At 43.4% G+C, this 26,611-nt stretch overlaps 1 protein-coding gene across 4 annotated transcripts in view; it reads left to right on the top strand.

Annotated features, from left to right (window-relative positions):
- Window positions 1-26,611, top strand: part of col4a4 (collagen, type IV, alpha 4) — a 159,463-nt gene that overhangs the window by 71,549 nt on the left and 61,303 nt on the right. For all 4 annotated transcript variants that reach the window (XM_090224153.1, XM_090224154.1, XM_090224155.1 and 1 more), the window contains 9 exons: window positions 2,522-2,584; window positions 4,971-5,015; window positions 5,103-5,156; window positions 5,468-5,528; window positions 12,508-12,612; window positions 12,774-12,929; window positions 15,100-15,189; window positions 22,278-22,438; window positions 24,242-24,311. In XM_090224153.1, coding sequence (XP_090080279.1) covers window positions 2,522-2,584; window positions 4,971-5,015; window positions 5,103-5,156; window positions 5,468-5,528; window positions 12,508-12,612; window positions 12,774-12,929; window positions 15,100-15,189; window positions 22,278-22,438; window positions 24,242-24,311 — 805 coding nt within the window. The remainder of the gene's footprint in view (window positions 1-2,521; window positions 2,585-4,970; window positions 5,016-5,102; window positions 5,157-5,467; window positions 5,529-12,507; window positions 12,613-12,773; window positions 12,930-15,099; window positions 15,190-22,277; window positions 22,439-24,241; window positions 24,312-26,611) is intronic.

Genomic DNA, 26,611 nt, shown 5'->3' with positions numbered 1-26,611 from the left:
AAGTTTAGAGGGACGGCCAGGTCTTGGTAGATTTGCAGTGGTCTGATACTCCTTCCATTTCAATATTATCGCTTGCACAGTGCTCCTTGGGATGTTTAAAGCTTGGGAAATCTTTTTGTATCCAAATCCGGCTTTAAACTTCTTCACAACAGTATCTCGGACCTGCCTGGTGTGTTCCTTGTTCTTCATGATGCTCTCTGCGCTTTTAACAGACCTCTGAGACTATCACAGTGCAGGTGCATTTATACGGAGACTTGATTACACACAGGTGGATTGTATTTATCATCATTAGTCATTTAGGTCAACAATGGATCATTCAGAGATCCTCACTGAACTTCTGGAGAGAGTTTGCTGCACTGAAAGTAAAGGGGCTGAATAATTTTGCACGCCCAATTTTTCAGTTTTTGATTTGTTAAAAAAGTTTGAAATATCCAATAAATGTCGTTCCACTTCATGATTGTGTCCCACTTGTGTTTGATTCTTCACAAAAAAATACAGTTTTATATCTTTATGTTTGAAGCCTGAAATGTGGCAAAAGGTTGCAAAGTTCAAGGGGGCCGAATACTTTCGCAAGGCACTGTACATGTAGAGATGAAAAACATTTTTTTAAATATTCTTTAGGCCTACCATAGGCGACATGAGTCTCACTAGTGTTGAGTAATGTGCTGTTAAAAGTGTTGTAGGTATTTTATTTATTTATTTTTATTTAACCTTTATTTTACTACATAAAGGTCTACTTACCCTGCTGGCATCTTGACCCAGTTTATGCCCTCATTTGCAATACAAACCATAACAAATTACAGTGGGAATAAATCGAAGGGGGTACAAGTTAGGAACTTCTCTGTTGGCCATGGAGGCATTTTAAAAACATGTTTTCAAACCCTTTTTCACAAGGTCTATTAGCAGGACAATAGACACGATGTGGTCCCAAAAACAGCTCTCTGACATAGGGTCCAGCATATCTCTTGATGATGTCATTGAATATCTTGCCAGCTTTGATTACATGCCTGGGCCTGCAGTACGCAAAGTTCTTTGTTTGTCAGACATCATCATTGGGTTGAAAACTACAGAACAGTACAAAACAAGAGAACACACATGGTTCATTTTCTTGATTTTCTTTTTATAATAATAATTCTATAGATGTATACAGTTGAAGTCAGAAATTTACATACACTTAGGTTGGGGTCTTTAGAACTCGTTTTTCAACCACTCCATAAATGTATTGTTTAACAAACTATAGTTTTGGCAAGTCGGTTAGGACATCTACTTTGTGCATGACAACAATTGTTTACAGACAGATTATTTCACTTGTAATTCACTGTATCACAATTTCAGTGGTTCAGAAGTTTACATACACTAAGTTGACTGTGCCTTTAAACAGCTTGGAAAATTCCAGAAAATTATGTCATGGCTTTAGAAGCTTCTAATAGGCTAATTGACATAATTTGAGTCAGTTGGAGGTGTACCTGTGGATATATTTCAAGGCCTACCTTGTAGACCTCCACAAGTCTGGTTCATCCTTGGGTGCAAGTTACAAACACCTGAAGGTACCACGTTCATCTGTACAAACAATAGTACGCAAGTAGAAACACAGGCAGCCGTCATATCACTCAGGAAGAAGACGCATTCTGTCTCATAGAGATGAATGCCCTTTGATGCGAAAGTCAGCTCAGCTCAGCTCATCGGGTTCTTGGTCACCTCTCTAACCAAGTCCCTTCTCCCCCGATTGCTCAGTTTGGCCAATTGCTCAGTTTCGAAACTTCTTCCATTTAAGAATGATGGAGGCCATTGTGTTCTTAGGGAGCTTCAATGCTGCAGAAATGTTTTGGTACCCTTCCCCAGATCTGTTCCTCAACACAATTCTGTTTCCTAGCTCTACGGACAATTCCTTCAATCTCATGGCTTGGTTTTTGCTCTGACATGCACTGTCAACTGTGGGACCTTATATTGACAGGTGTGTGACTTTCCAAATCATGTCCAATCAATTGAATTTACCATAGGTGGACTCCAATCAAGTTGGACAAACAACTCAAGGATGATCAATGGAAACAGGATGCACCTGAGCTCAATTTGAAGTCTCATAGCAAAGGGTCTGAATACTTATGTAAATAAAATGTGCAGTTTTAAATAAAATGTCCCGCAATTCTACGCATTCTTCCATGTCATATGTGTGTTTATATGATACCAGGGGTGAAAGCAGAGTAAAAAAAAATAAAGGTTTGTGGTACCACCTCAGCTATATGGTTCTAATTAGCACCTTTTTTTCTAAGAGTGTAGCCATACCCTCATACACACAGCTCTCGTGTTTCTTCATTAATTTCTTCATTCAATAAATTAATTTCTTCATTCAGTACAAATTATGTTAATTGTAGATTGTGATCATTGAGTAGTATATGATGTCTGTTGGTCATACCATTGGACTAGGTGAATCTCATGTAGTGTTAAACACAAATAGGTTGCCTTACCCTGTACCATAATGTCTAATTGTGTGTTAGTAATCTGTGAGTGATTGATTTTTCAGGGATTCGACTCGTTGACAGGGATAAAAGGAGAAAAGGGAATCATCGGATTTCCTGGAGTCAGGGTAAGAGATGCTAATGACTTGATTCTCCACTTTGAGTATGCTCCTGAGGGATGTTATGGTTAGGGATAAGCATTTTCCCTCACCTTGTGACCTGACCTGGAAAAACTCTTGAGCCTAGACAACCTTTACCCAAGGTCTGGAGTTTTTCCTGATCAGGTTACATTTTGGTAATTTAGCAGAAGCTTTTATCCAAAGCATCTTACAGTAGTGAGTGCATACATTTTCATACTGGCACCCCATGGGAATCAAACCCACAACCTTGGCATTGCAAGCACCATGCTCTACCAACTGAGCCACACGGAACATTGTCAGGAAAAACCTCAAGTCATAGTCAATATTGCAGAGTAATAGTGAAGAATGGGGTAAGTTGAGCCAATTTTTACATTCAGCATCACTCCGTCAAGGGAAATACGCGGAGTAAACCAAACATTCGGAACACCTTCCTAATATTTAGTTGAACCCCCCTTTTGTCCTCAGAACAGCCTCAACTTGTCAGGGCATGGACTCTAAAAGGTGTCAAAAGCATTCCACAGGGATGATGGCCCATGTTGACTCCAGTGTGTCAAGTTGGCTGGATGTCCTTGAGGGCGGTGGACCATTCTTGATACACACAGGAAACTGTTGAGCGTGAAAGGCACTTAAATATGTTGTCTTGTCCATTCAGTCTCTGAATGGCACACATACACAATCCATGTCTCAATTGTCTCAAGGCGTAAAAATCCTTCTTTAACCTGTCTCCTCCCCTTCATATACACTGATTGAAGTGGATCTAAGAAGTGTTCTCTCTAACAAAGATATCTACATATATTTCAGGATGTTGTTTAACACTGGAAATAATCTAAATTCATGTAACCACTACAGTTTTGAAAACATAGCTTGTCCAAAAAAATTGGTCTCTTGGCACACTTAACCAGGGCATGGGGGGTTGAGTCACGGGACAGAGTAAGTGAAGCCGCCTACAACTTTTTCTGAATGAAATATTACCACTACCTTTTTAAGATCATGTCTATCTTTATTTCCCGCACACACTTCAACACAATCACTATAACTTTTTTGTCCTTTAAATATTTAAGCCTCTTTTAACACAGGCTTAACACCTAACAAACACTTTGTACTTTTTTAAAAACACATTAAACATAGGCCAGGACTTGTTGTTATCTCATACCAGAGTGATAATAATGCCTTGCATTACGCTTGGGAAGAAAACATTTACATTTGCTCAACTTGCCATTGGCTCAACTATTGGTTCAACTTACCTCAAGGCAAGGATTTGGACTGTGTTAGCCACAGCCCTAAGAAAGCACTTTCATGCTATGTTTAGGACCTCATATTTAAGCTTATAGAGACTTCCTATTGACGTATAGAACAATCCTAAAATTATCCAGCTGGTTTATATACGAGCATCATGAAACCTCTAACACAAAAAATCATTTGATTTGGTGAAAATATTTATTGGGGACCTAACTTGCTTACCAATTTCACAGAGTCCATGGAATGATTACTTTTTATATCTGGTCAAATTATATATTTTCTTGTATAGTTTCCTAGAAGCAATGGTGGCTCAACTTACCGCTATGGCTCAACTTACCCCCCCTCCCCCTCATAGATCATTCATTAGTTTCATATTACATTAGATTTGGAATATATATTTCACCCAAGGAATCTTTAGTTTTCCATTCACGCTACTGTATGGTGATGTTTTAAGCTGAGAGTGTATTGGAAAAGGACCCTAATGCCTAACCTGTACTTTCCCTATCGGACGTGGTCACTCTTATGGGTTTCCTCTCACTTCTAAGAAGCTTTTACTTTGTGCAGAGCTTTCCTGCCCTGCTTCTACTTCTTTGCATTTCAGGGCCACATGTTTTGAAACAAAATGCCTGCAGGGGATCACCATCTTGTGGTGCATACACAACATCACAGGCCTACACTCAAAAAGACCGCCTTACTCAAGCTACTCATCTCTTTACTGTAACACATAGGCAGTGGTGGAAAAAGTATCCAATTGTCATACTTGAGTAAAAGTAAAGACATGTTAATAGAAAGTGAAAGTCACCCAGTAAAGTACTACTTGAATAAAAGTCTAGTTTTAAATTTACTTAAGTGTCAAAAGCAATATTAAATGCTAAAATATACTTAAGTATCAAAAGTAAATGTCATTTTCCTGTCCATTTTCCAGTCCTTTTGGGTATCAGGGAAAATGTATGGAGGTAAAAAGTATATATTTTCATTAGGAATGTAGTGGAGTAAAAGTTGTCAAAAATATTAGTAGTAAAGTGCAGATACCCCCAAAAAAACGAGTTAAGTAGTACTTCAAAGTATTTCTACTGAGTTACTTTACAGCACTGCACGTATAGTGGATAACAATAGTATTTTATTGTGTTATTAGGGTCTTCTTGGATATCCTGGCTTCCCTGGGCCACCTGGTGTAAAGGTATGCAGCAGTTTCGTCACCGTATTAAATACAACTGTGTGTGTGTGTTGATTGTGCTCTAATTACCATGATTTCTCATATGTTCAGGGGATCCTCGGGAGCCCTGGCCTACCTGGTCTGATAGGAACGGAGGGACCCAAGGTTAGCCGGTCTCACTGTAGAAAACAGCGCTCTCTGTACGGTGTCGGCATAGGTTTGAATCTGGCCTACTGCCCTTTGACACAACCTCTCTCTACCTTTCCCCACTGTCATTCTCTCTCTTTATCTGTTCAATAAAGTCAGAAAATACTTATAAAATACTTACTTAATATATTTCAGAAAGCAACGCTTAACTCTTAACTATTCCCCATCCAATCTCACTGAGATCACCCATTTGATTTTCATTAATGTGGTGTTATTTAGTATCTTATGTGACGTGACGTTAATGTGATATCTTTGTAAATGTCTCCAAGGGGTTCCAAGGAGATCTTGGTCCCAAAGGACTGACAGAGTTCAGGCAGGTTAATTATACAGGTAAGTGCTTTGTTTTCAACATATACAGTCCTCGGACACCATTGACCCGTTAGTGATATCGTAGTAGATTAATACTCTCACTAACCCATGGATGTTACTGTGTCTTAGCTTTACATTAGACTCCGAGAATGTGTTTTCTCAAGCATGGGACCTGACATAGTGATATGAGTGATCTAAAAACAAATGTTCTCACACAAACCTGGATTTTCCAAGGCAAAATATAAAAACCACATAGCAGACTTAACTCCATGGTCCTCTAAGAACCAACGTTATGTTAAAAAAAAAAATGCACTGCATGCTGGCATGGTCAATAGCCCGTTTACCATTCTCCTCTTCCATTTAGTTGCTCCCTCTCTCCATCGGTTCAGTTCCACTCCAGGAATGGTGACAAACATGATAATGGCATTTTATTTAGCTCATTGACTACATTGGAAATAAGTTTTGTATAGTGCTTTCATGTGTTATCCTCGGGGCTTTGTACTGTTTAAATGTAGTACAATGTTTTAACCCTCCAAAATAAATAGGCAATCTAGTCAAATTACATTTCCGGGTAGAAGCTGGTGAAAGACATGATTTGTCATGTACTGTCATGTTGTGTCTTGTCTCTGTCCTTTCCCTTCACCCTGTCTCCCTCTGCTGGTCGTTGTTAGGTTACCTTTTCTCCCCCTCTTTCCCCCAGCTGTGCCTTGTCTCCTCCTAACCACCTCGTCACCCCTTTTCCCACCTGTTCCCTTTTTCCCTCTGATTAGTCCCCTATATCTCTCTCTGTTTTTGTTCCTGTCCTTGTCGGATTCTTGTTTGTTGTGTTTCATGCCTGAACCAGACTGTCGTCATGTTTGCTGTAACCTTGTCTTGTCCTGTCGGAATCTGCCGGTCCGTCTGAGCCTACCTATGTTTGGTAATTAAAGAAGCTCTGTTTAAGTTAATTCGCTTTTGGGTCCTCATTCACGCACCGTAACAGAAGAATCCGACCAAGAATGGACCCAGCGACTTCGGATCCTCTCCACTCAGCCGTCGGGATCCAGGGAGCGATGCTAGGCAGACACGAGCAGGAAGTGTCTGCTGCTCGACATGCCGTTGAGACCCTGGCCACCCAAGTCTCCAACCTCACAGAACAGGTTCACCATCTCCGCCTCGATCCACCGGCCACTTCCAGGGCTTTCGAATCTCCGGAGCCCAGAATCAATAACCCGCCGTGTTACTCTGGGGAGCCCACTGAATGCCGCTCGTTCCTCACCCAGTGTGATATTGTGTTTTCTCTCCAGCCCAACACTAACTCCAGGAGCACTGCTCGTGTCGCCTACGTCATATCTCTCCTTATTGGACGGGCTCGTGAGTGGGGCACGGCAATCTGGGAGGCAAGGGCTGAGTGTACTAACCAGTATCAGGACTTTAAGGAGGAGATGATACGGGTTTTTGATCGATCTGTTTTTGGGGAGGAGGCTTCCAGGGCCCTGTCTTCCCTATGTCAAGGCAATCGATCCATAACAGACTACTCTATTGAGTTTCGCACTCTTGCTGTCTCCAGTGGCTGGAACGAGCCGGCCTTGCTCGCTCGTCTTCTGGAGGGTCTCCGCACAGAGGTAAAGGATGAGATTCTCTCCCGGGAGGTTCCTTCCAGCGTGGATTCCTTGATTGAACTCGCTATTCGCATTGAGCGACGGGTTGATCTTCGTCACCGAGCTCGTGGAAAGGAGCTCGCGCTCTCCGTCGCCCCCCTCTCCGCATCACTACCATCTTCCTCTGCCGGCTCGGGTGCTGAGCCCATGCAGCTGGGAGGTATCCGCATCTCGACTAAGGAGAGGGAACGGAGAATCACCAACCGCCTCTGTCTCTATTGCGGTTCCGCTGGTCATTTTGTCACTTCATGTCCAGTAAAAGGCCAGAGCTCGTCAGTAAGCGGAGGGCTACTGGTGAGCGCTACTACTCCTGTCTCTCCTTCAAGATCCTGCACTACCTTGTCGGTCCATCTACGCTGGACCGGTTCGTCAGCTTCCTGCAGTGCCTTAATAGACTCTGGGGCGGAGGGCTGTTTTATGGACGAGACCTGGGCTCGGGAACATGACATTCCTCTCAGACAGTTAAAGGAGCCCACGGCCTTGTTCGCCCTGGATGGTAGTCCTCTCCCCAGGATTCAGCGTGAGACGCTACCTTTAACCCTCACTGTTTCTGGTAATCATAGTGAAACCATTTCTTTTTTAATTTTTCGTTCACCTTTTACACCTGTTGTTTTGGGCCATCCCTGGCTAGTTTGTCATAATCCTTCCATTAATTGGTCTAGTAATTCTATCCTCTCCTGGAACGTCTCTTGTCATGTGAAATGTTTAATGTCTGCTATCCCTCCTGTTTCCTCTGTCTCTTATTCACAGGAGGAGCCTGGTGATTTGACAGGGGTGCCGGAGGAATATCACGATCTGCGCACGGTGTTCAGTCGGTCCAGGGCCACCTCTCTTCCTCCACACCGGTCGTATGATTGTAGTATTGATCTCCTTCCGGGAACCACCCCCCCCCCCGGGGTAGACTATACTCTCTGTCGGCTCCCGAACGTAAGGCTCTCGAAGATTATTTGTCTGTAGCTCTTGACGCCGGTACCATAGTCCCCTCCTCCTCTCCCGCCGGAGCGGGGTTTTTTTTTGTCAAGAAGAAGGACGGGTCTCTGTGCCCCTGCATAGATTATCGAGGGCTGAATGACATAACAGTGAAGAATCGTTATCCGCTTCCTCTTATGTCTTCAGCCTTCGAGATCCTGCAGGGGGCCAGGTTTTTTACTAAGTTGGACCTTCGTAACGCTTACCATCTCGTGCGCATCAGGGAGGGGGACGAGTGGAAGACGGCGTTTAACACTCCGTTAGGGCACTTTGAATACCGGGTTCTTCCTTTCGGCCTCGCTAACGCTCCAGCTGTCTTTCAGGCATTAGTCAATGATGTCCTGAGAGACATGCTGAACATCTTTGTTTTCGTTTACCTTGACGATATCCTGATTTTTTCACCGTCACTCCAGATTCATGTTCAGCACGTTCGACGTGTCCTCCAGCGCCTTTTAGAGAATTGTCTTTTTGTGAAGGCTGAGAAGTGCACTTTTCATGCCTCCTCCGTCACATTTCTCGGTTCTGTTATTTCCGCTGAAGGCATTAAGATGGATCCCGCTAAGGTCCAAGCTGTCATTGATTGGCCCGTCCCTAAGTCACGCGTCGAGCTGCAGCGCTTTCTCGGCTTCGCGAACTTCTATCGTCGTTTCATCCGTAATTTCGGTCAGGTGGCAGCTCCTCTCACAGCCCTTACTTCTGTCAAGACGTGCTTTAAGTGGTCCGTTTCCGCCCAGGGAGCTTTTGATCTCCTCAAGAATCGTTTTACATCCGCTCCTATCCTTGTTACACCTGACGTCTCTAGACAGTTCGTTGTCGAGGTTGACGCGTCAGAGGTGGGCGTGGGAGCCATTATTTCTCAGCGCTCCCTCTCTGACGACAAGGTCCACCCATGCGCGTATTTTTCTCATCGCCTGTCGCCGTCGGAACGTAACTATGATGTGGGTAACCGCGAACTGCTCGCCATCCGGTTAGCCCTAGGCGAATGGCGACAGTGGTTGGAGGGGGCGACCGTTCCTTTTGTCGTTTGGACTGACCATAGGAACCTTGAGTACATCCGTTCTGCCAAACGACTTAATGCGCGTCAGGCGCGTTGGGCGCTGTTTTTCGCTCGTTTCGAGTTCGTGATTTCTTATCGTCCGGGCTCTAAGAACACCAAGCCTGATGCTTTGTCTCGTCTCTTCAGTTCTTCAGTAGCCTCCACTGACCCCGAGGGGATTCTCCCTGAGGGGCGTGTTGTCGGGTTGACTGTCTGGGGAATTGAGAGGCAGGTAAAACAAGCGCTCACTCACACTCCGTCGCCGCGCGCTTGTCCTAGGAACCTTCTTTTCGTTCCCGTTCCTACTCGTCTGGCCGTTCTTCAGTGGGCTCACTCTGCCAAGTTAGCCGGCCACCCTGGCGTTCGGGGTACGCTTGCTTCCATTCGCCAGCGTTTTTGGTGGCCCACCCGGGAGCATGACACGCGTCGTTTCGTGGCTGCTTGTTCGGTCTGCGCGCAGACTAAGTCCGGTAACTCTCCTCCTGCCGGCCGTCTCAGGCCGCTTCCTATTCCCTCTCGACCGTGGTCTCACATCGCCTTAGATTTTGTCACCGGACTGCCTTCGTCAGCGGGGAAGACTGTTATTCTTACGGTTGTCGATAGGTTCTCTAAGGCGGCTCATTTCATTCCCCTTGCTAAGCTTCCTTCTGCTAAAGAGACGGCACAAATCATCATCGAGAATGTTTTCAGAATTCATGGCCTTCCGTCAGACGTCGTTTCGGACAGAGGTCCGCAATTCACGTCTCAATTTTGGAGGGAGTTTTGCCGTTTGATTGGGGCTTCCGTCAGTCTCTCTTCCGGCTTTCACCCCCAGTCTAACGGTCAAGCAGAACGGGCCAATCAGACTATTGGTCGCATCTTACGCAGTCTTTCTTTTCGCAACCCTGCGTCTTGGTCAGAACAGCTCCCCTGGGCAGAATACGCCCACAACTCGCTTCCTTCGTCTGCGACCGGGCTATCTCCTTTTCAGAGTAGCCTCGGGTACCAGCCTCCGCTGTTCTCATCTCAGTTCGCCGAGTCCAGCGTCCCCTCCGCTCAGGCTTTTGTCCAACGTTGCGAGCGCACCTGGAAGAGGGTCAGGTCTGCACTTTGCCGTTATAGGACGCAGACTGTGAGGGCTGCTAATAAGCGTAGAACTAAGAGTCCTAGATATTGTCGCGGTCAGAGAGTTTGGCTCTCCACTCAGAACCTTCCCCTTAAGACGGCTTCTCGCAAGTTGACCCCGCGGTTCATTGGTCCGTTCAGTATTTCTCGGGTCATTAATCCTGTCGCAGTTCGACTTCTTCTTCCGCGATACCTTCGTCGCGTCCACCCGGTCTTCCATGTCTCCTGCATCAAGCCCGTCCTTCGCGCCCCCGCTCGTCTTCCCCCCCCCCCCCCATCCTTGTCGAGGGCGCACCCATCTACAGGGTCCGTAGAATTTTGGACATGCGTCCTCGGGGCCGTGGTCACCAGTACCTCGTAGATTGGGAGGGGTACGGTCCTGAGGAGAGGAGTTGGGTTCCCTCTCGGGACGTGCTGGACCGTGCGCTGATCGAGGATTTCCTCCGTTGCCGCCAGGTTTCCTCCTCGAGTGCGCCAGGAGGCGCTCGGTGAGTGGGGGGGTACTGTCATGTACTGTCATGTTGTGTCTTGTCTCTGTCCTTTCCCTTCACCCTGTCTCCCTCTGCTGGTCGTTGTTAGGTTACCTTTTCTCCCCCTCTTTCCCCCAGCTGTGCCTTGTCTCCTCCTAACCACCTCGTCACCCCTTTTCCCACCTGTTCCCTTTTTCCCTCTGATTAGTCCCCTATATCTCTCTCTGTTTTTGTTCCTGTCCTTGTCGGATTCTTGTTTGTTGTGTTTCATGCCTGAACCAGACTGTCGTCATGTTTGCTGTAACCTTGTCTTGTCCTGTCGGAATCTGCCGGTCCGTCTGAGCCTACCTATGTTTGGTAATTAAAGAAGCTCTGTTTAAGTTAATTCGCTTTTGGGTCCTCATTCACGCACCGTAACATGATTTCTGTAACACTCCCCGGATCTCTACTGAGACTCACTCGTAAGGAAACTGACGGGAAAGATTGATTGACTAAACGATAAAGGAGAATGGGACTTTGTGGGCATATTGTGTGTGTGTCCTGGCATGATGTCATCATTGTTTTTCCCCCTGGCATGACATCATCATCGTGTGTCTTGTGGGTCGGGGTGTGTGTTACATGACCGCCGTACAGCTTGTAGAGGTGAGCACATTGTCTGTTAAGAAATTCACTGTATCACTAAAACTGATTTTCATAAACCAACTGTGATAAGACTTTATAAAGATATGTCACTCTCGTCAGTTAGTCTTTATGGATGTGTCGTTCTTAGAAATAAATCAAATACCTGTGCAGGTAGTAACATCCATTCACACTATCCCAGATATCAAATCAACTGATCATGTTTTTCATACACAAAAGGTTCCAGTTAATACTCATTGTTCCTGTAGGGTAACTCTTTTTGAGGCCTTGGAGAACCTGTTTATAAGTAGCACCAGTGTTCTAAGTAGGAACCCTTTTTGGTGCTACTTAGAACCCATACATAAAAAAAGGGTTATTTGATTTGTCCCTGTAAGGGAACCATGTCTGGTGCTTTGCAGAACCCTCTCATGAAGAACTTTATACACTGGATTCCAGGTAGAACCAATAGCAGGTTATATCTAGAACCATACTAGTACTCCATGGTTTGATGACTATTTACATTTAGTAGTATGGCTCAACCATAATGAAACTTGAAGAAAACATTTGAGAAAATGTTTCTAGACATTTCTCCCACTGGTTGTATCAGAGTGAGATATGCCTCCAAGACATGTGATTCAGCATTATAATCTTTAAATAATGGACTATGGAGGTCTGGTGTCTAGTGTCTTTATATACATGCTGACACTCCTCACTTAAGGATCTAGAACAATCAACCAAAAATAACCCATGTACAGTGCCTTGTACATAAACTCAGAGGAAGTTACCTGCACTGTATCTGTGAGCTGTTGGCTAGAGGGCATGTGCAAGACCAGAATAGGCACATTTGCTATTTAACGCAACAGTTTTTGTGTCAAAACTATCAGTAGAGTTGAAAGTGCGATAGAAACACATTGAACTTCAAATTTTTATTTGGTACATGAAAACGTAAGGAAAAAAGTAGATCACGCACTGATTTTAATTGCAACAAGTCAGTTTGGTGGAAACACACAGCTGGTTGGAAAATGTGCATATTCTTTATGCAGATTTGAGAATATTTGCTGTCTATTGCCAATTGGTTGGAAACCTATATAGCTAGTGAAGAGTTACAACTATAACCCATTTAATGCAGTAATTGTGACTCCCATGGTAACCTGTTGTTTCAGGGATGCCAGGGGAGTCGGGGCTGCCTGGAAGACCAGGACCACCTGGAGATGTTGGGGAGATGGGGATGCACGGCCGCCAAGGACTGCCTGGGGTATCAATACCTGGTCAGTGACCCAAAAGTCCCCTGGCCAGTACTAATACCCCCCATCTCAAAATACAGTTCAGCCCCAGTGTGAGCGTGCTTGTTTATATACATGTGCGTGTGTGTCTAATAAGGTCTTTGTACTGTAACTCTACCTTACCATGCCATGCTGCCTCTCCTCAGGTACCAATGGTGAGCCTGGCCCAATAGGGATGACTGGCACCAAGGGGGTTAAAGGAGAGCCAGGGATGCACTACCAGAACGGGCCTACACCCGGAGAGCCTGGTAAACCGGGCACAGCAGGCCTCAGTGGTCTGAAAGGAGAGCGCGGCCCCCCAGGTTTGTAACCTCAAGTGCATTTTGTCCCCATCTCCTGCACTTCTCTCATAGAACATGGCCTGTCTTCTACTTGATATTCGATGCATTCATTGTCATAGCATCTGAATGTGGATTTAAACACTCAACACCTACTGTAGACTCGGTTCTGGCTTGTGAATGTGGAACTCGTGTTGGTACTGTAGATAATGTTATTAAGTTCTTTACAGCTTGTATTGCAATGTTGTTGTGTGTACACTCTTAGAAGTAAAGGAGCCTGTGGGGTGGAAAGGGTCTTCGAGGAACCCGTCTGTAATGGTTGAAACAGGAACCTTTTTGTAATGGGAGGGGTTCGATTTTGAACCTTTAAAAAAATATATTGTAGACGTGGCAACCTATCGGAAGATTGGAGGCATTGCTTATTGAAGGCATGGCTTTCAGGTAGTTATTTTTGGCCACCCAATTGAGTAAATGTCATAGAGTACCACAGTATGAGTCATAATACCCATAAAACCTAGCGGTCAAACAGGGAAATGGTTCCAATCGTTTTTCTACCATTAATATTTCCCATAGTTGATTTTAGAAACACTTAAAATAAGGTCTGTGTTTTGTGTAGGCTTACCCTAACATGACATTTTGATAACCATGTAAATCTCTCTCAGACAAGGTAACTTTTATCAATATATTCGCCTGTATTTAACCCCAACCAATGAAATGCTAATTAGTTGTTAATGTGACTATCAGAAAGAACTACAAATGCCATGATGATCTAGACGAGACTGCCAAATAGAGGCAAAGGTAAGAATCTCTGGATTAACTATCTATTGCTAGCTAAATATAGTAATGAATAAATTGGCTACATTCCTTAAATGTACCTGTTAGCAAAGGTGCCAGCTAGAGATGTTGTGCAGGAGCTTGCAGGGATTTGTAGTCTTGCTTTGTCTACTTTGATGCTAATTAGCATTTTTGAATCTGAGAGTAAATTAAGCCGAATATATTGATAAAAGTCACCTTGTCCGGGAAAGATTTACATGGTTATCAAAATGTCACGCCAGGGTAAGCATACACAAACACAGCCCTTATTTTAAGTTTTTCTAATATCCCCCATAGAAAAAATGCATGGTGGAAAAATGGTTAAACCATTTCCCTGTTTGACCGCTAGGTTTTATGAGTATTAATGACACCTCCACTGTGGGTCTCTAGGCCTGTTCATCATGTTAAGTTTGTACACTGCAAATTAAAATGTTCCTTGAATATTTAGGCATATTACAAATTCTAATATAATATTGATATTATTAACATTACTGATGAGTAATAAAGTGGTAACTATTCCAACTATAGGATTTGCATATGCTCTTGAGGAACTCTTACACCTCAGTACGCCTCATTGAAGATACAAACCTGTCACTGTTCAACCAATACAACAGAACAGATGAACAGGAATGACATTTACTCCCACGGGTGGCATTAAAAGTGACATCTGAAAGCCATGCCCCTACTAAGCCATGCCTGTAGTCCATGGTTATTCTAGGAACCCTTTGCTACATTGAAACATTAAAGGTTCCTCCAAGAACCCCTCAACTAACCAAAGGTGCAAATATACCAATGGTTCCTTGAGGAACTCCAGGGGTTCCTTGAGGATCTCCAGGATTCCTCGAGTCACCACTAATTCTATGAGTGTAGTTTGCTTCCATTTTTCATCATCTTGTCAGCTAATATTCCACTTGTGTTTGTTTTGCTAAGCCTATGTCTGATCTGCATGCCTTTGTGTCTCCTGCAATGATGTCATCATTGTGTCCCACCCGGGATGATGTCATCATTCTGTGTGTGCCCCTCGTATGACATCATCGTGTGTCTTGTGATGTGTGTTGGGTGGGCGCCACATAGGTTGTGGAGGTGAGCACTCCTGTTTCACTGGTTTGAATTAATTCTCAAGATATTCTCAAGATAAACACCATCATTTAGACATGCACTTTATTAGATCCTGGAATTCCTTTGAGGGGAGTCTGCATTGTAGTAGCAGTCATTTTTACAGTACCCAAAACAATGATTTCATTCGACCATAGGATAAAAACATACTGTATGAATAGTGCACTGTGGATTCTATTGAATTGATCTCTCAAAATATTTGTGTACGTCTTCACTCAGCCTTTGGGATATTCGATTAAGGTGTGTAATCATGGTTGTGCTGCAGGTACGTACTGCACCCCTGGTTCACCAGGAGAGCCTGGAGCAGATGGAGATCAAGGTCCTCCTGGATCTGCAGGGTTCCCTGGTAGCAAAGGTGAGTTGTTATGTAACATGGATTTATTCATGTGGAATTATTAGAACATGTGTCTAGGGCTGTTGCGGTGACTGTATTACCGACACACCGGCAGTCATGAGTCATGACCGCGGTAAAATTCCACATGCCATGTGATCTCCTTTCATGCACTCTGGACATGCTTTGGTAGTACCCAACGTGCTAACTACCATCAGGTCCTAATGGTCTGGTACTCAGGGCTCTAACCACTTACATCAATGTAAATACAATAACAAATTACGTCAAACACTTATCATCAAAACAGTGTTGTGCTTTTAAAACTCACTGTGAGGATCAATTTGAAGAAAGAAATTCAACAGCAGGTTGAAACTGAGTGTAAAAGACGGTTGCTGTGGATGTTGTTTTCAAAGCCTAACACAATGAAATGGACAGCGCTTTCTAAGGTGATGATTCATTCAAAACACCCATAAGCATATTAGAGCTTATGCATGTGCATAGGCTTATGAGCCCAAGTCCCCAAAAAACTGGAATAAAATGTATGATTGTGCCGTTGTGCCATACAATACATAGCCAATACATATTGCGAATGGCAGAATAACAAAACAGATTTACGATGTCTTGGTTTCATATTCCAAAATTAAATACATTTGAGTTATCGCCTTCGAGTGTGGACTGTATTATTATGCATACTGGATGGACTGGTTACCTTATGCTACGCTCCAAAATGTCTATACACGAGTCTGGGAGACAACGTATAGCCCTAGGCCAGGGTTTCCCAAACTCGGTCCTCTGGGCCCCAAGGGATGCACGATTTGTTTTTTGCCATAACAATACACAGCCGATTAAAATAATCAACTAATCATCAAGCTTTGATCATCGGAATACACCCCTTGGGGTCCCGAGGACCGAGTTTGGGAAACGCTGCCCTAGGCAATGCTGTTGGTTCGTTGAAAAATCTGGATGGCTTACAGTTTGCCTACACTTGTAGTGAATTTGTATTTGATTTTGAATAGCCTAGTAATAGAGAATGTTTTATATTTTCATAATTCATTGGGTGACACATTACCTTCAGCTATACAGAATGTCTCACCACCATGTGTTTCCATTTCCTCCTCTTTCCTTTATTCATTTCTCGAGTGTGCAGAGGGGCTGTCAACAGTTTAGTGAAATATGTTTTGTTTGCCGAAAACATGTTACTATCGATGTTCCCAAACAGATTTCACTTGGTTTGCCAAATGAAGCACTGGGTAGCTGCAACAGCGTTGGAGAACCCATGGCATAGAGAGTGGGCAGAATATCACCCCATATATGTTTTGGTTTTTAAGACATTCCAATTTTGTGTCATTCACAACTAAAGTTACCATATAACTCTAAATCAAATGTTTCAAATGATCACTTTTGAATTCAACATAGCCACCTCATATGAGCACTTGCTCTGGAATGGTAAAAATATACTGAACAAAAATATAAACGCAACATGTAAAGTGTTGGTCCCATGTTTCATGAACTGAAATTGAAGATCCCAGAAATGTTCTATACGATACAAAAAGCATTTATCCTTTGCCAAGATTATCCATCCACCTGACAGGTGTGGCATATCAAGCAGCTGATTAAATAGCATAATCATTACACAGGTGCACCTAGTGCTGGGGACAATACTAAGGCCACTCTAAAATGTGCAGTTTTGTCACACGACACAATGTGGGAGTGTGAAAGTTTTGAGGACGCATGCAATTGGCATGCTGACTGCAGGAATGTCCACCAAAGCTTTTCTCAGAGAATTGAATGTTAATTTCTCTACTATAAGCCACCTCCAAAAGTCGTTTTAGAGAATTTAGCAGTACGTCCAACTGGCCCCACATCCGATGACCATGTGTAACAAGCCCAGCACCTCTGCATCTGGCTTCTTCACCTGCAGGATCGTCTGAGACCAGCCATCTGGACAGCTGATGAAACTGTGGGTTTGCACAACCAAAGAATTTATGCATAAACTGTCAGAAACCGTCTCAGGGAAGCTCATCTGCGTGCTCGTCATCCTCAGCTTGACTTGACTGCAGCTTGCTATTGTAACCAAGTTCAATGGGCAAATATTCACATTCAATGGCCACTGGCATGCTGGAGAAGTGTGCTCTCCACGGATGAATCCTGGTTTTAACAATACCGAGTGTGTATGGTGTCATGTGGGCTAGCATTTTGCTGATGTCAATGTTGTCAACAGAGTGACCCATGATGGCGGTGGGGTTATGGAATGGGCAGGCACAAGCTACGGACATCAAACACAATTGCATTTTATCGATGGCAATTTGAATACACAGAGATACTGTGATGAGATCCTGAGGCCCATTGTCGTGCCATTCATCCGCCGCCATCACCTCATGTTTCAGCATGATAATGCACAGCCCCATGTTGCAAGGATCTGTACGCAAGTCCTGGAATCTGAAAATGTTCCTGTTCTTCCATGGCCTGCATACTCACCAGACATGTCACCCATTGAGCATGTTTGGGAGGCTCTGGATTGACGTGTATGACAGCGTGTTCCAGTTCCCGCCTATATCCATCAACTTCACACAGCAAATTAAATAAAAAAACTAATCAAATTATATTTGTCACATGCGCCGAATACAACAGGTGTAGTAGACCTTACAGTGGAATGCTTACTTACAAGCCCTTAACCTCTCTGGGATATGTGGGACGCTAGCGTACCACCTGGCCAAAAGCCAGGGAAAATGCAGTGCGCCAAATTCAAATAAATTACTATAAAAATCAAACTTTCATTAAATCACACATGTAAGATAGCAAATTAAAGCTACACTTGTTGTGAATCCAGCCAACATGTCAGATTTCAAAAAGGCTTTTTGGCGAAAGCAAACGATGCTATTATCTGAGGATAGCACCTCTGTCAACAAAGAGAGAAACCATATTTCAACCCTGCAGGCGCGACACAAAACGCAGAAATAAAAATAGAATTCATGCCTTACCTTTGATGAGCTTCTTTTGTTGGCACTCCAATATGTCCCATAAACATCACAAATGGTCCTTTTGTTCGATTAATTCCGTGGATATATATCCAAAAAATAAATGTATTTGGCGCGTTTGATCCAGAAAAACACTGGTTCCAACTTGCTCAACGTGACTACAAAATATCTCAAAAGTTACCTGTAAACTTTGCCAAACCTTTTCAAACTACTTTTGTAATACAACTTTAGGTATTTTTTAACGTAAGTAATCGATAAAATTGAAGACGGGATGATCTGTGTTCAATACAGGAAGAAAACAAACTGAGGCATGCTTTCTGGTCACGCTCCTCTATCTAACAGTACACTTCAAGTGACCCTCGTTCAAGATGGCCGTACTTCTTCATTACACAAAGGAATAACCTCCTGTAACGTACTGGGTATAGTGGGTGAGAAGTCAGGCTCAGGAAGCAGAGAGTTCAGGGTAGTGCTATATTTAATGCACAAAACGGCGAACATAAACCACCCCCACGAAAACACAGGGCGCACAACAAAACAAATGCCCCAAACACGGGGACTGAAACTGTCCAGCAAAATCCACGAAATGGGAAACATGTAACCCACAGACGTGCACACAAGTTACACAAAACAATCCCGCACAAAGAGCAGGCGGGCCTACTGGTAAATAAAGCCCAACTAATCAGCCTAAAACACAAACAGGTGAAACCAATAAACAGAAAGGGGAAAAAGGATCCGTGGCAGCTAGTAGGCCGGTGACGACGAGCGTCGAGCGCCACCCAAACAGGAAGGGGATCCACCCTCGGTAGGAGTCGTGACACCTCAACCAATTTCTAAAGACTGTTGACATCCAGTGGAAGCAATAGGAACTGCAAGAAGGTCCCTTAGAAATCTGGATTCCCAATGAAAATCCATCAAAAAAAAAAGTCTGAATGGCTTGTCCTCGGGGTTTCACCTGCTAAATAAGTTCTGTTATACTCACAGACATGATTCAAACAGTTTTAGAAACTTAAGATTGTTTTCTATCCAAATCCTAAAACTAATATATAAACTTCAGAGTGTTTTCTTTCCAAATCCAAATACTAATAATATGCATATCTTATCTTCTGGGGATGAGTTGCAGGCAGTTGATTTTGGGCATGCATTTCATCCGGACGTGAAAATACTGCCCCCTGTCACCAAGAAGTTAACCAACAATGCAGTTGTAAGAAAAATTTAAAATAAATAAAAATAACAAATAATTAAGAGCAGCAGTAGAATAACAGTAGGGAGGCTATATACAGGGGGTACCGGTACAGAGTCAATTTGCGGGTGCACAATGTTACTTGAGGTAATTGAGGTAATATGTACATGTAGGTAGAGTTAAAGTGACTATGCATTGATAAAGTTAAAGTGACTATGCATTAAACAGAGAGTAGCAGCAGTGCAAAAGAGCAGGGGGGGGGGACAATGCAAATAGTCTGGGTAGCCATTTGATTAGCTGTTCAGGAGTCTTATGGCTAGAAGGTAGAAGCTGTTAAGAAGCCTTTTGGATCTAGACTTGGCTCTCCGGTACTGCTTGCTGTGCGTTAGTAGAGAGAACTTGGGTGGCTGGAGTTTTTGGCCATCTTTAGGGCCTTCCTCTGACACTGCCTGGTATAGAGGTCCTGGAGGGCAGGAAGCTTGGCCCCAGTTACATACTGGGCCATACACACTACCCTATGTAGAGCCTTGGGGTCGGAGGCCGAGCAGTTGCCATACCAGGCAGTGATGCAACCAGGATGCTCTCTATGGTGCAGCTGTAGAACGTTTTGAGGATCTGAGGACCCATGCCAAGTCTTTCAGTCTCCTGGGGAGGAAAGGCTTTGCTGTGCCCTCTTCATGACTGTCTTGGTGTGTTTGGGTGGTGTTTAGTCCCAGGGTCCTTAGCTTAGTGATGAGCTTTGAGGGCACTATGGTGTTTAACACTGAGCTGAAGTCAATGAATAACATTCTCATGTTGGTGTTCCTTTTGTCCAGGTGGGAAAGGGCAGTGTGGAGTGCAATAGGGATTGCATCATCTGTGGATCTGTTGGGGTGGCATGTAAATTGGAGTGGGTCTAGGGTTTCTGGGATAATAGTGTTGATGTGAGCCATGACCAGCCTTTCAAAGCACATCATGGCTACAGATGTGAGTGCTACGGGTCGGCAGTCATTTAGGCATTTTTTAAAAATGTATTTTACCTTTATTTAACTAGGCAAGTGAGTAAAGAACAAATTCTTATTTACAATGACAGCCTAGGAACAGTGGGTTAACTGCCTGGTTCAGGGGCAGAATAACAGATTTTTACCTTGTCAGCGATTCGATCTAGCAACCTTTTGGTTACTGGCCCAATGCTCTAACCACTATGCTACCTGCCGCCCCTAAGGCCTTAGTGTTCTTGGGCACAGGCACTATGGTGGTCTGCTTGAAACTTGTTGATATTACAGACAGGTTGAAAATGTCCGTGAAGACACTTGCCAGTTGGTCAGTGCTTGCTTGGAGAACACATCCTTGTAAATGTCTGGCCCTGCGGCTTTGTGAATGTTGACCTGTTTAAAGGTCTTACTTACATTTCTTATAAGGATCCTGGTTAGAGTCCCGCTCCTTGAAATCGGCAACTCTACCCTTTAGCTCAGTGCGGATGTTGCCTGTAATCCATGGCTTCTGGTTGGGGTATGTAGGTACGGTCACTGTGGGGACGACATCATCAATGCATTTATTGATGAAGCCAGTGACTGATGTGGTGTACTCCTCAATGCCATCGGAAGAATCCCGGAACATATTCCAGTCTGTGCTAGCAAAACAGTAATGTAGCTTAGTATCTGTGTCATCTGACCACTTCTTTATTGACCAAGTCACTGATGCTTCCTGCTTTAGTTTAGCTTGTAAGAGGGAATCAGGAGGCTGGAATTATGGTCAGATTTACCAAATGGAGGGTGAGGGAGAGCTTTGTACGTGCCTCTGTGTGTGCAGTAAAGGTGCTCTAGAGTTTTTTAAGAGTGGGACAACATTCCGCAGGCCACAATCAACCGCCTGATCAACTCAATGCGAAGGAGATGTGTCGCGCTGCATGAGGTAAATGGTGATCACAGCAGATACTGACTGGTATTCTGATCCACGCACCTTGTTTTTTTTAAAGGTATCTGTGACCAACAGATGCAAATCTGTATTCCTAGTCATGTGAAATCCATAGATTAAGATTTTAATTAATGCATTTCATTTGACTGATTACCCTATAACTCAGTAAAATCTTTGAAATTGTTGCTTTGATGAGTTTATATATTTGTTCCGTGAATTCAGTGTAAGAATTTCTTACTATAAAATCATATAAAATAAAATAATGGCACAGGACTTCATGTCAGCTAAATAAATAAGACTATAAGCCTATGGCATGGAACATAGCCAGATAACATACAGTAGACCAACTCCTATTCTGTTCCTTTGAAACAAATTTTCTTAACATCATAATGTTCCATTAGACCTGACTAAAATACATAAGTGGATTTAATAGGTGACATCAATAAGGGATCATAGATTTCAGCTGGATTAACCTGGTCAGTCTATGGCATGGAAAGAGCAGGTGTTCCTAATGTTTGTACACTCAGTGTGTAGGCTTCTATTGTACACTGCTATCCTGTACCTTTCTCATACAGGTGCAGGATCTTAATTCGAGACAGTTTGCTACAGCAGGAAAACAGTCCTGCAGCAACAGAAAATGTAAATTGTTATGTGGATTATAATGAATGTAAATTTTTACAGGAGTTGATACATTTTTTGTTAGGGCAAACCCAAATCAAGTCTGAAATTTCAATGTGGAAATTACAAACTTTAGAACCCTTTTAGAACCCTTGTCCTGCTAAGCAGAAATATTCTTATCCACAAAAAAAATTATCAAATTAAGATCCTGCATCTGTATCCTATGCCATGGGTTTCAGAACACAACATATGTCCGTCCCACCGGCCAAATGTGGCCTGCAAGCCAATTGAATGTGGCCCACCATACATTAAATAATTAAGAATGGTGCACCATTTTCTGGCCCCTTGAATCATGTCAATATCTGTAATTGGCCCCTTTGACAAATGAGTGAAACCCTAATCCTCTATCTTACTTATTCACTTTGTCTCATTGTTTTTAGGAATTGATGGTGATTGTGATTGTGAGCTCCTCCAGCCTTCAAAGGGAGACCCTGGCTTTATGGGGATTCCGGGATTGCCAGGGTTACGAGGACTTTGTGGGGCACCAGGCCCAAGGGGCGACATTGGTTTTCCCGGAGACATAGGAAGAAGTGGGGCAGACGTGAGTATCATTGTCAGTGTTCCTTTATTGACGGACCATAACTAAGACCAAGAGTTTTTCATCAAGGATCTCTGTACTTTGCTCCATTCATCTTTGCCTCGATCCTGACTAGTCTCCCAGTCCCTGCCACTGAAAAACATCCCCACAGCATGATGCTGCTACCACCATGCTTCACCGTAGGGATGGTGCAAGGTTTTATCTTCATAATTATACGAGGATCAATGTTTTTATGTTTGTTATCTCTAATACATACAATAGGAAAGTGATCACTGATGTCATTAGCAAATACACCACTCAATAGGTACTTGTGGGGGCTAAAGTCAGGTTAAAGTCAAAATGAATATTCTTCAAATGATCAGAGGCCGGGGTACGCCAATTAAAGTAAAAATCTCATAAAATAACTAATTCAGATGACAGAAAAGGTTTAAAATATTCAGAATAGTATCAACTGCTTCTATCAGTTCAGCAAGGGGGCGATCCCTATTACAAACAAATGGGACCCATGCCAAGTCTTTCAGTCTCCTGGGGAGGAAAGGCTTTGCTGTGCCCTCTTCATGACTGTCTTGGTGTGTTTGGACCATGATAGTTTGTTGGTGATGTGCACACCAAGGAACTTGAAGCCCTCAACCTGCTCCACTACAGCCCCGTCAATGAGAATGGGGGTGTGCTCTGTCCTCCTTTTCCTGTAGTCCACAATCATCTTTTTTGTCTTGATCACGTTGAGGGAGAGGTTGTTATCCCTAACCCTAACCCTAACTTTGCGACCTTCTGCCACATTTCAGGCTTCAAACATAAAGATATAAAACTGTATTTTTTTGTGAAGAATCAACAACAAGTGGGACACAATCGTGAAGTGGAACGAGATTTATTGGATATTTCAAACTTTTTTAACAAATCAAAAACTGAAAAATTGGGCGTGCAAAATTATTCAGTTAATACTTTGTAGCGCCACCTTTTGCTGCGATTACAGCTGTAAGTCGCTTGGGGTATGTCTCTATCAGTTTTGCACATCGAGAGACTGACATTTTTTCCCATTCCTCCTTGCAAAACAGCTCGAGCTCAGTGAGGTTGGATGGAGAGCATTTGTGAACAGCAGTTTTCAGTTCTTTCCACAGATTCTCGATTGGATTCAGGTCTGGACTTTGACTTGGCCATTCTAACACCTGGATATGTTTATTTTTGAACCATTCCATTGTAGATTTTGCTTTATGTTTTGGATCATTGTCTTGTTGGAAGACAAATCTCCGTCCCAGTCTCAGGTCTTTTGCAGACTCCATCAGGTTTTCTTCCAGAATGGTCCTGTATTTGGCTCCATCCATCTTCCCATCAATTTTAACCATCTTCCCTGTCCCTGCTGAAGAAAAGCAGGCCCAAACCATGATGCTGCCACCACCATGTTTGACAGTGGGGATGGTGTGTTCAGGGTGATAAGCTGTGTTGCTTTTACGCCAAACATAACGTTTTGCATTGTTGCCAAAAAGTTCAATTTTGGTTTCATCTGACCAGAGCACCTTCTTCCACATGTTTGGTGTGTCTCCCAGGTGGCTTGTGGCAAACTTTAAACGACACTTTTTATGGATATCTTTAAGAAATGGCTTTCTTCTTGCCACTCTTCCATAAAGGCCAATTTGCAGGGCCCTACGTGCAGCATGTAGCCTGCCTATAGGCTGATTGGAACCTCTAGAACAACTCCTGCCCAACCATAACTGATCCTATAGTTGCAATGCTTAGCCAAGGCTATACACAACAAATAGAACCTGGTTAATGTTGAGTTGATTAAAACATGTTTTTTCCATTTCATAGGGCTTTCCAGGATTTGCAGGTGTCCGGGGTCCAAAAGGTCAGAAAGGTGATGTCTATCTATGCATTAAAGGTAAGAGCGACTTTTCATTGGTCGATGTGAACATTCTATCTTGCCATTGGATGTATTTATACTGAACAAAAATATAAACGTAAAATGTAAAGTGTTGGTCCCATGAACTGAAATTAAAGATCCCTTAAGTTTTCCATACACCCAACAAGCTTATTTCTCTAACATCTTGTGGAGGAATTTGTTACCATCCCTGTTAGTGAGCATTTCTCCTTTGCCAAGATTATCCATCCATCTGACAGGTGTGGCATATCAAGAAGCTGATTTAACAGCATGCTCATTACACAGGTGCACCTTGTGCTGGGGATAGTAATAGGCAGAAATGAATTTTATGTTCATTTCTTTACCATAAGCTGCCTCCAACATCGTGTTTAAGAATTTGGCAGTAGGAAGCCCAGGAACTCCACATCCGGCTTCCTCACCTGTGGAATCATTTGAGGAGGGGTGGGGGGTGCTGAGGAATATTTATGTCTGTAATAAAGCTCTTTTGTGAGGAAAAACTTATTCTGATTGGCTGGGCCTGGCTGCCAAGTGGGTGGGCCTATGACCTCTCAGGCCCACCCATGGCTGTACCCCTGGCCAGTAATGGAAATCCATAGATTAGGGCCTAATGAATTTATTTCAATTGACTGATTTCCTTATATGAACTGTAACTCAGTCAAATCTTTGAAATTGTTGCATATTGCGTTTATATTTATTGTCAGTATAAATACTAAATACCATCAATTGTTTTATTCTGTGTTGTTACAGCATTCAACCCACATAATGCATTTCTAAAAATGCAAAAAAATAATTAAACTCAAATTGAAAACCGTGATTATACATTTTTTTTTGGGGGGGGGGGGAACCAAATCGTACTAATTAATTAACACTAATGGTGGGGTAGCTGGAACTTTGTAATGGTTGTGAGTTCAAAGGTTGTGAGTTCAAATCCCAGATGAGGACATGTTGAAGAGTAATTACTGTATAAATGAACATTCACAATGAACTCATGTATGTATGTCAAAGTGTGTCAATATGTACATTGGAAATATTGTATGTTCGTGTAGTTGGGTGTTCCTAACCTTTCCAACAGACAAATCTCTGTGAATGGTGAACTACTGATCCAATCAGGGCTTGATGTGCTGGGCAACAGTAACTGACCCCTTGACTTTTTAAACATTTTGATATGTTACAGCCTTATTCTAAAAATTATTAAATAAATAAAAATCTTCAGCAATCTACACACAATGTCCCATAATGACAAAGCTTAACAGGTTTTTAGAAATGTTTGCTCATTTCTTAAATGAAAAAAAAACAGAAATACCTTATTCAATATTCAGACCCTTTGCTATGAGACTCGAAATTGAGCTCCTTCTGTTTCCATTGCTCATCCTTAAAATGTTTCTACAACTTGATTGGAGTCCACCTGGGTTAAATTCAATTGCTTGGATAGTGTATGTCAGAGCAAAAACAAATGAATTGTCCGTAGAGCTCTGACACAGGAATGTGTCAAGGCACGGATCTGGGGTAGGTGCCATGAAAAGGTCTGCAGCATTGAAGGTCCCTAAGAACACAGTGGCCTCTATCATGCTTAAATGGAAGAAGTTTGGAACCACCAAGACTCCTCCTAGAGCTGGCCACCAGGCCAAACTGAGCAATCGGGGGAGAAGGGCCTTGCTCAGGGAGGGGACCAAGAACCCAATGGTCACTCTGACAGAGCTCTAGAGTTCCTCTGTGAAGATGGGAGAACCTTCCAGAAGGACAACCATCTCTACAGCACTCCACCAATCAGGCCTTTATGGTAGAGTGGCCAGACGGAAGCCACTCCTCAGTAAAAGGCACATGACAGCCCGCTTGGATATTGCCAAAAGGCACCTAAAGACTCTCAGTCCATAAGAAACAAGATTCTCTGGTCTGATGAAACCAATATTGAACTCTTTGGCCTGAATGCCAAGCGTCACATGTGGAGGAAACCTGGCACCATCCTTACGGTGAAGCATGGTGGTGGCAGCATCGTGCTGTGGGGATGTTTTTCGGCTGTAGGGACTGGGAGACTAGTCAGGATTGAGGCAAAGATGAATGGATTATAGTACAGAGAGATCCTTGATGAAAACCTGCTCCAGAGTGCTCAGGACTTCAGACTGGGATGAAGGTCCACCTTCCAACAGGACAACGACCCTAAGACACAGCCAAGACAACGCAGGTGTGACTTTGGGACAAGTCTCTGAATGTCCTTGAGTGGCCCAGCCAGACCCCGGACCCGATCGAATATCTCTAGAGAGACCTGAAAAAAGCTGTGCAGCAATGCTCCCCATCCAACC

This window comes from Oncorhynchus mykiss, chromosome 27, assembly GCF_057628025.1.
Source record: "Oncorhynchus mykiss isolate SJ-2025 chromosome 27, ASM5762802v1, whole genome shotgun sequence".
In the NCBI taxonomy this organism is placed as follows: Eukaryota; Metazoa; Chordata; class Actinopteri; order Salmoniformes; family Salmonidae; genus Oncorhynchus; species Oncorhynchus mykiss.
The sequence above is the reverse complement of the archived record's forward strand: the minus strand, read 5'-3'. Positions and strand labels throughout refer to the sequence as shown.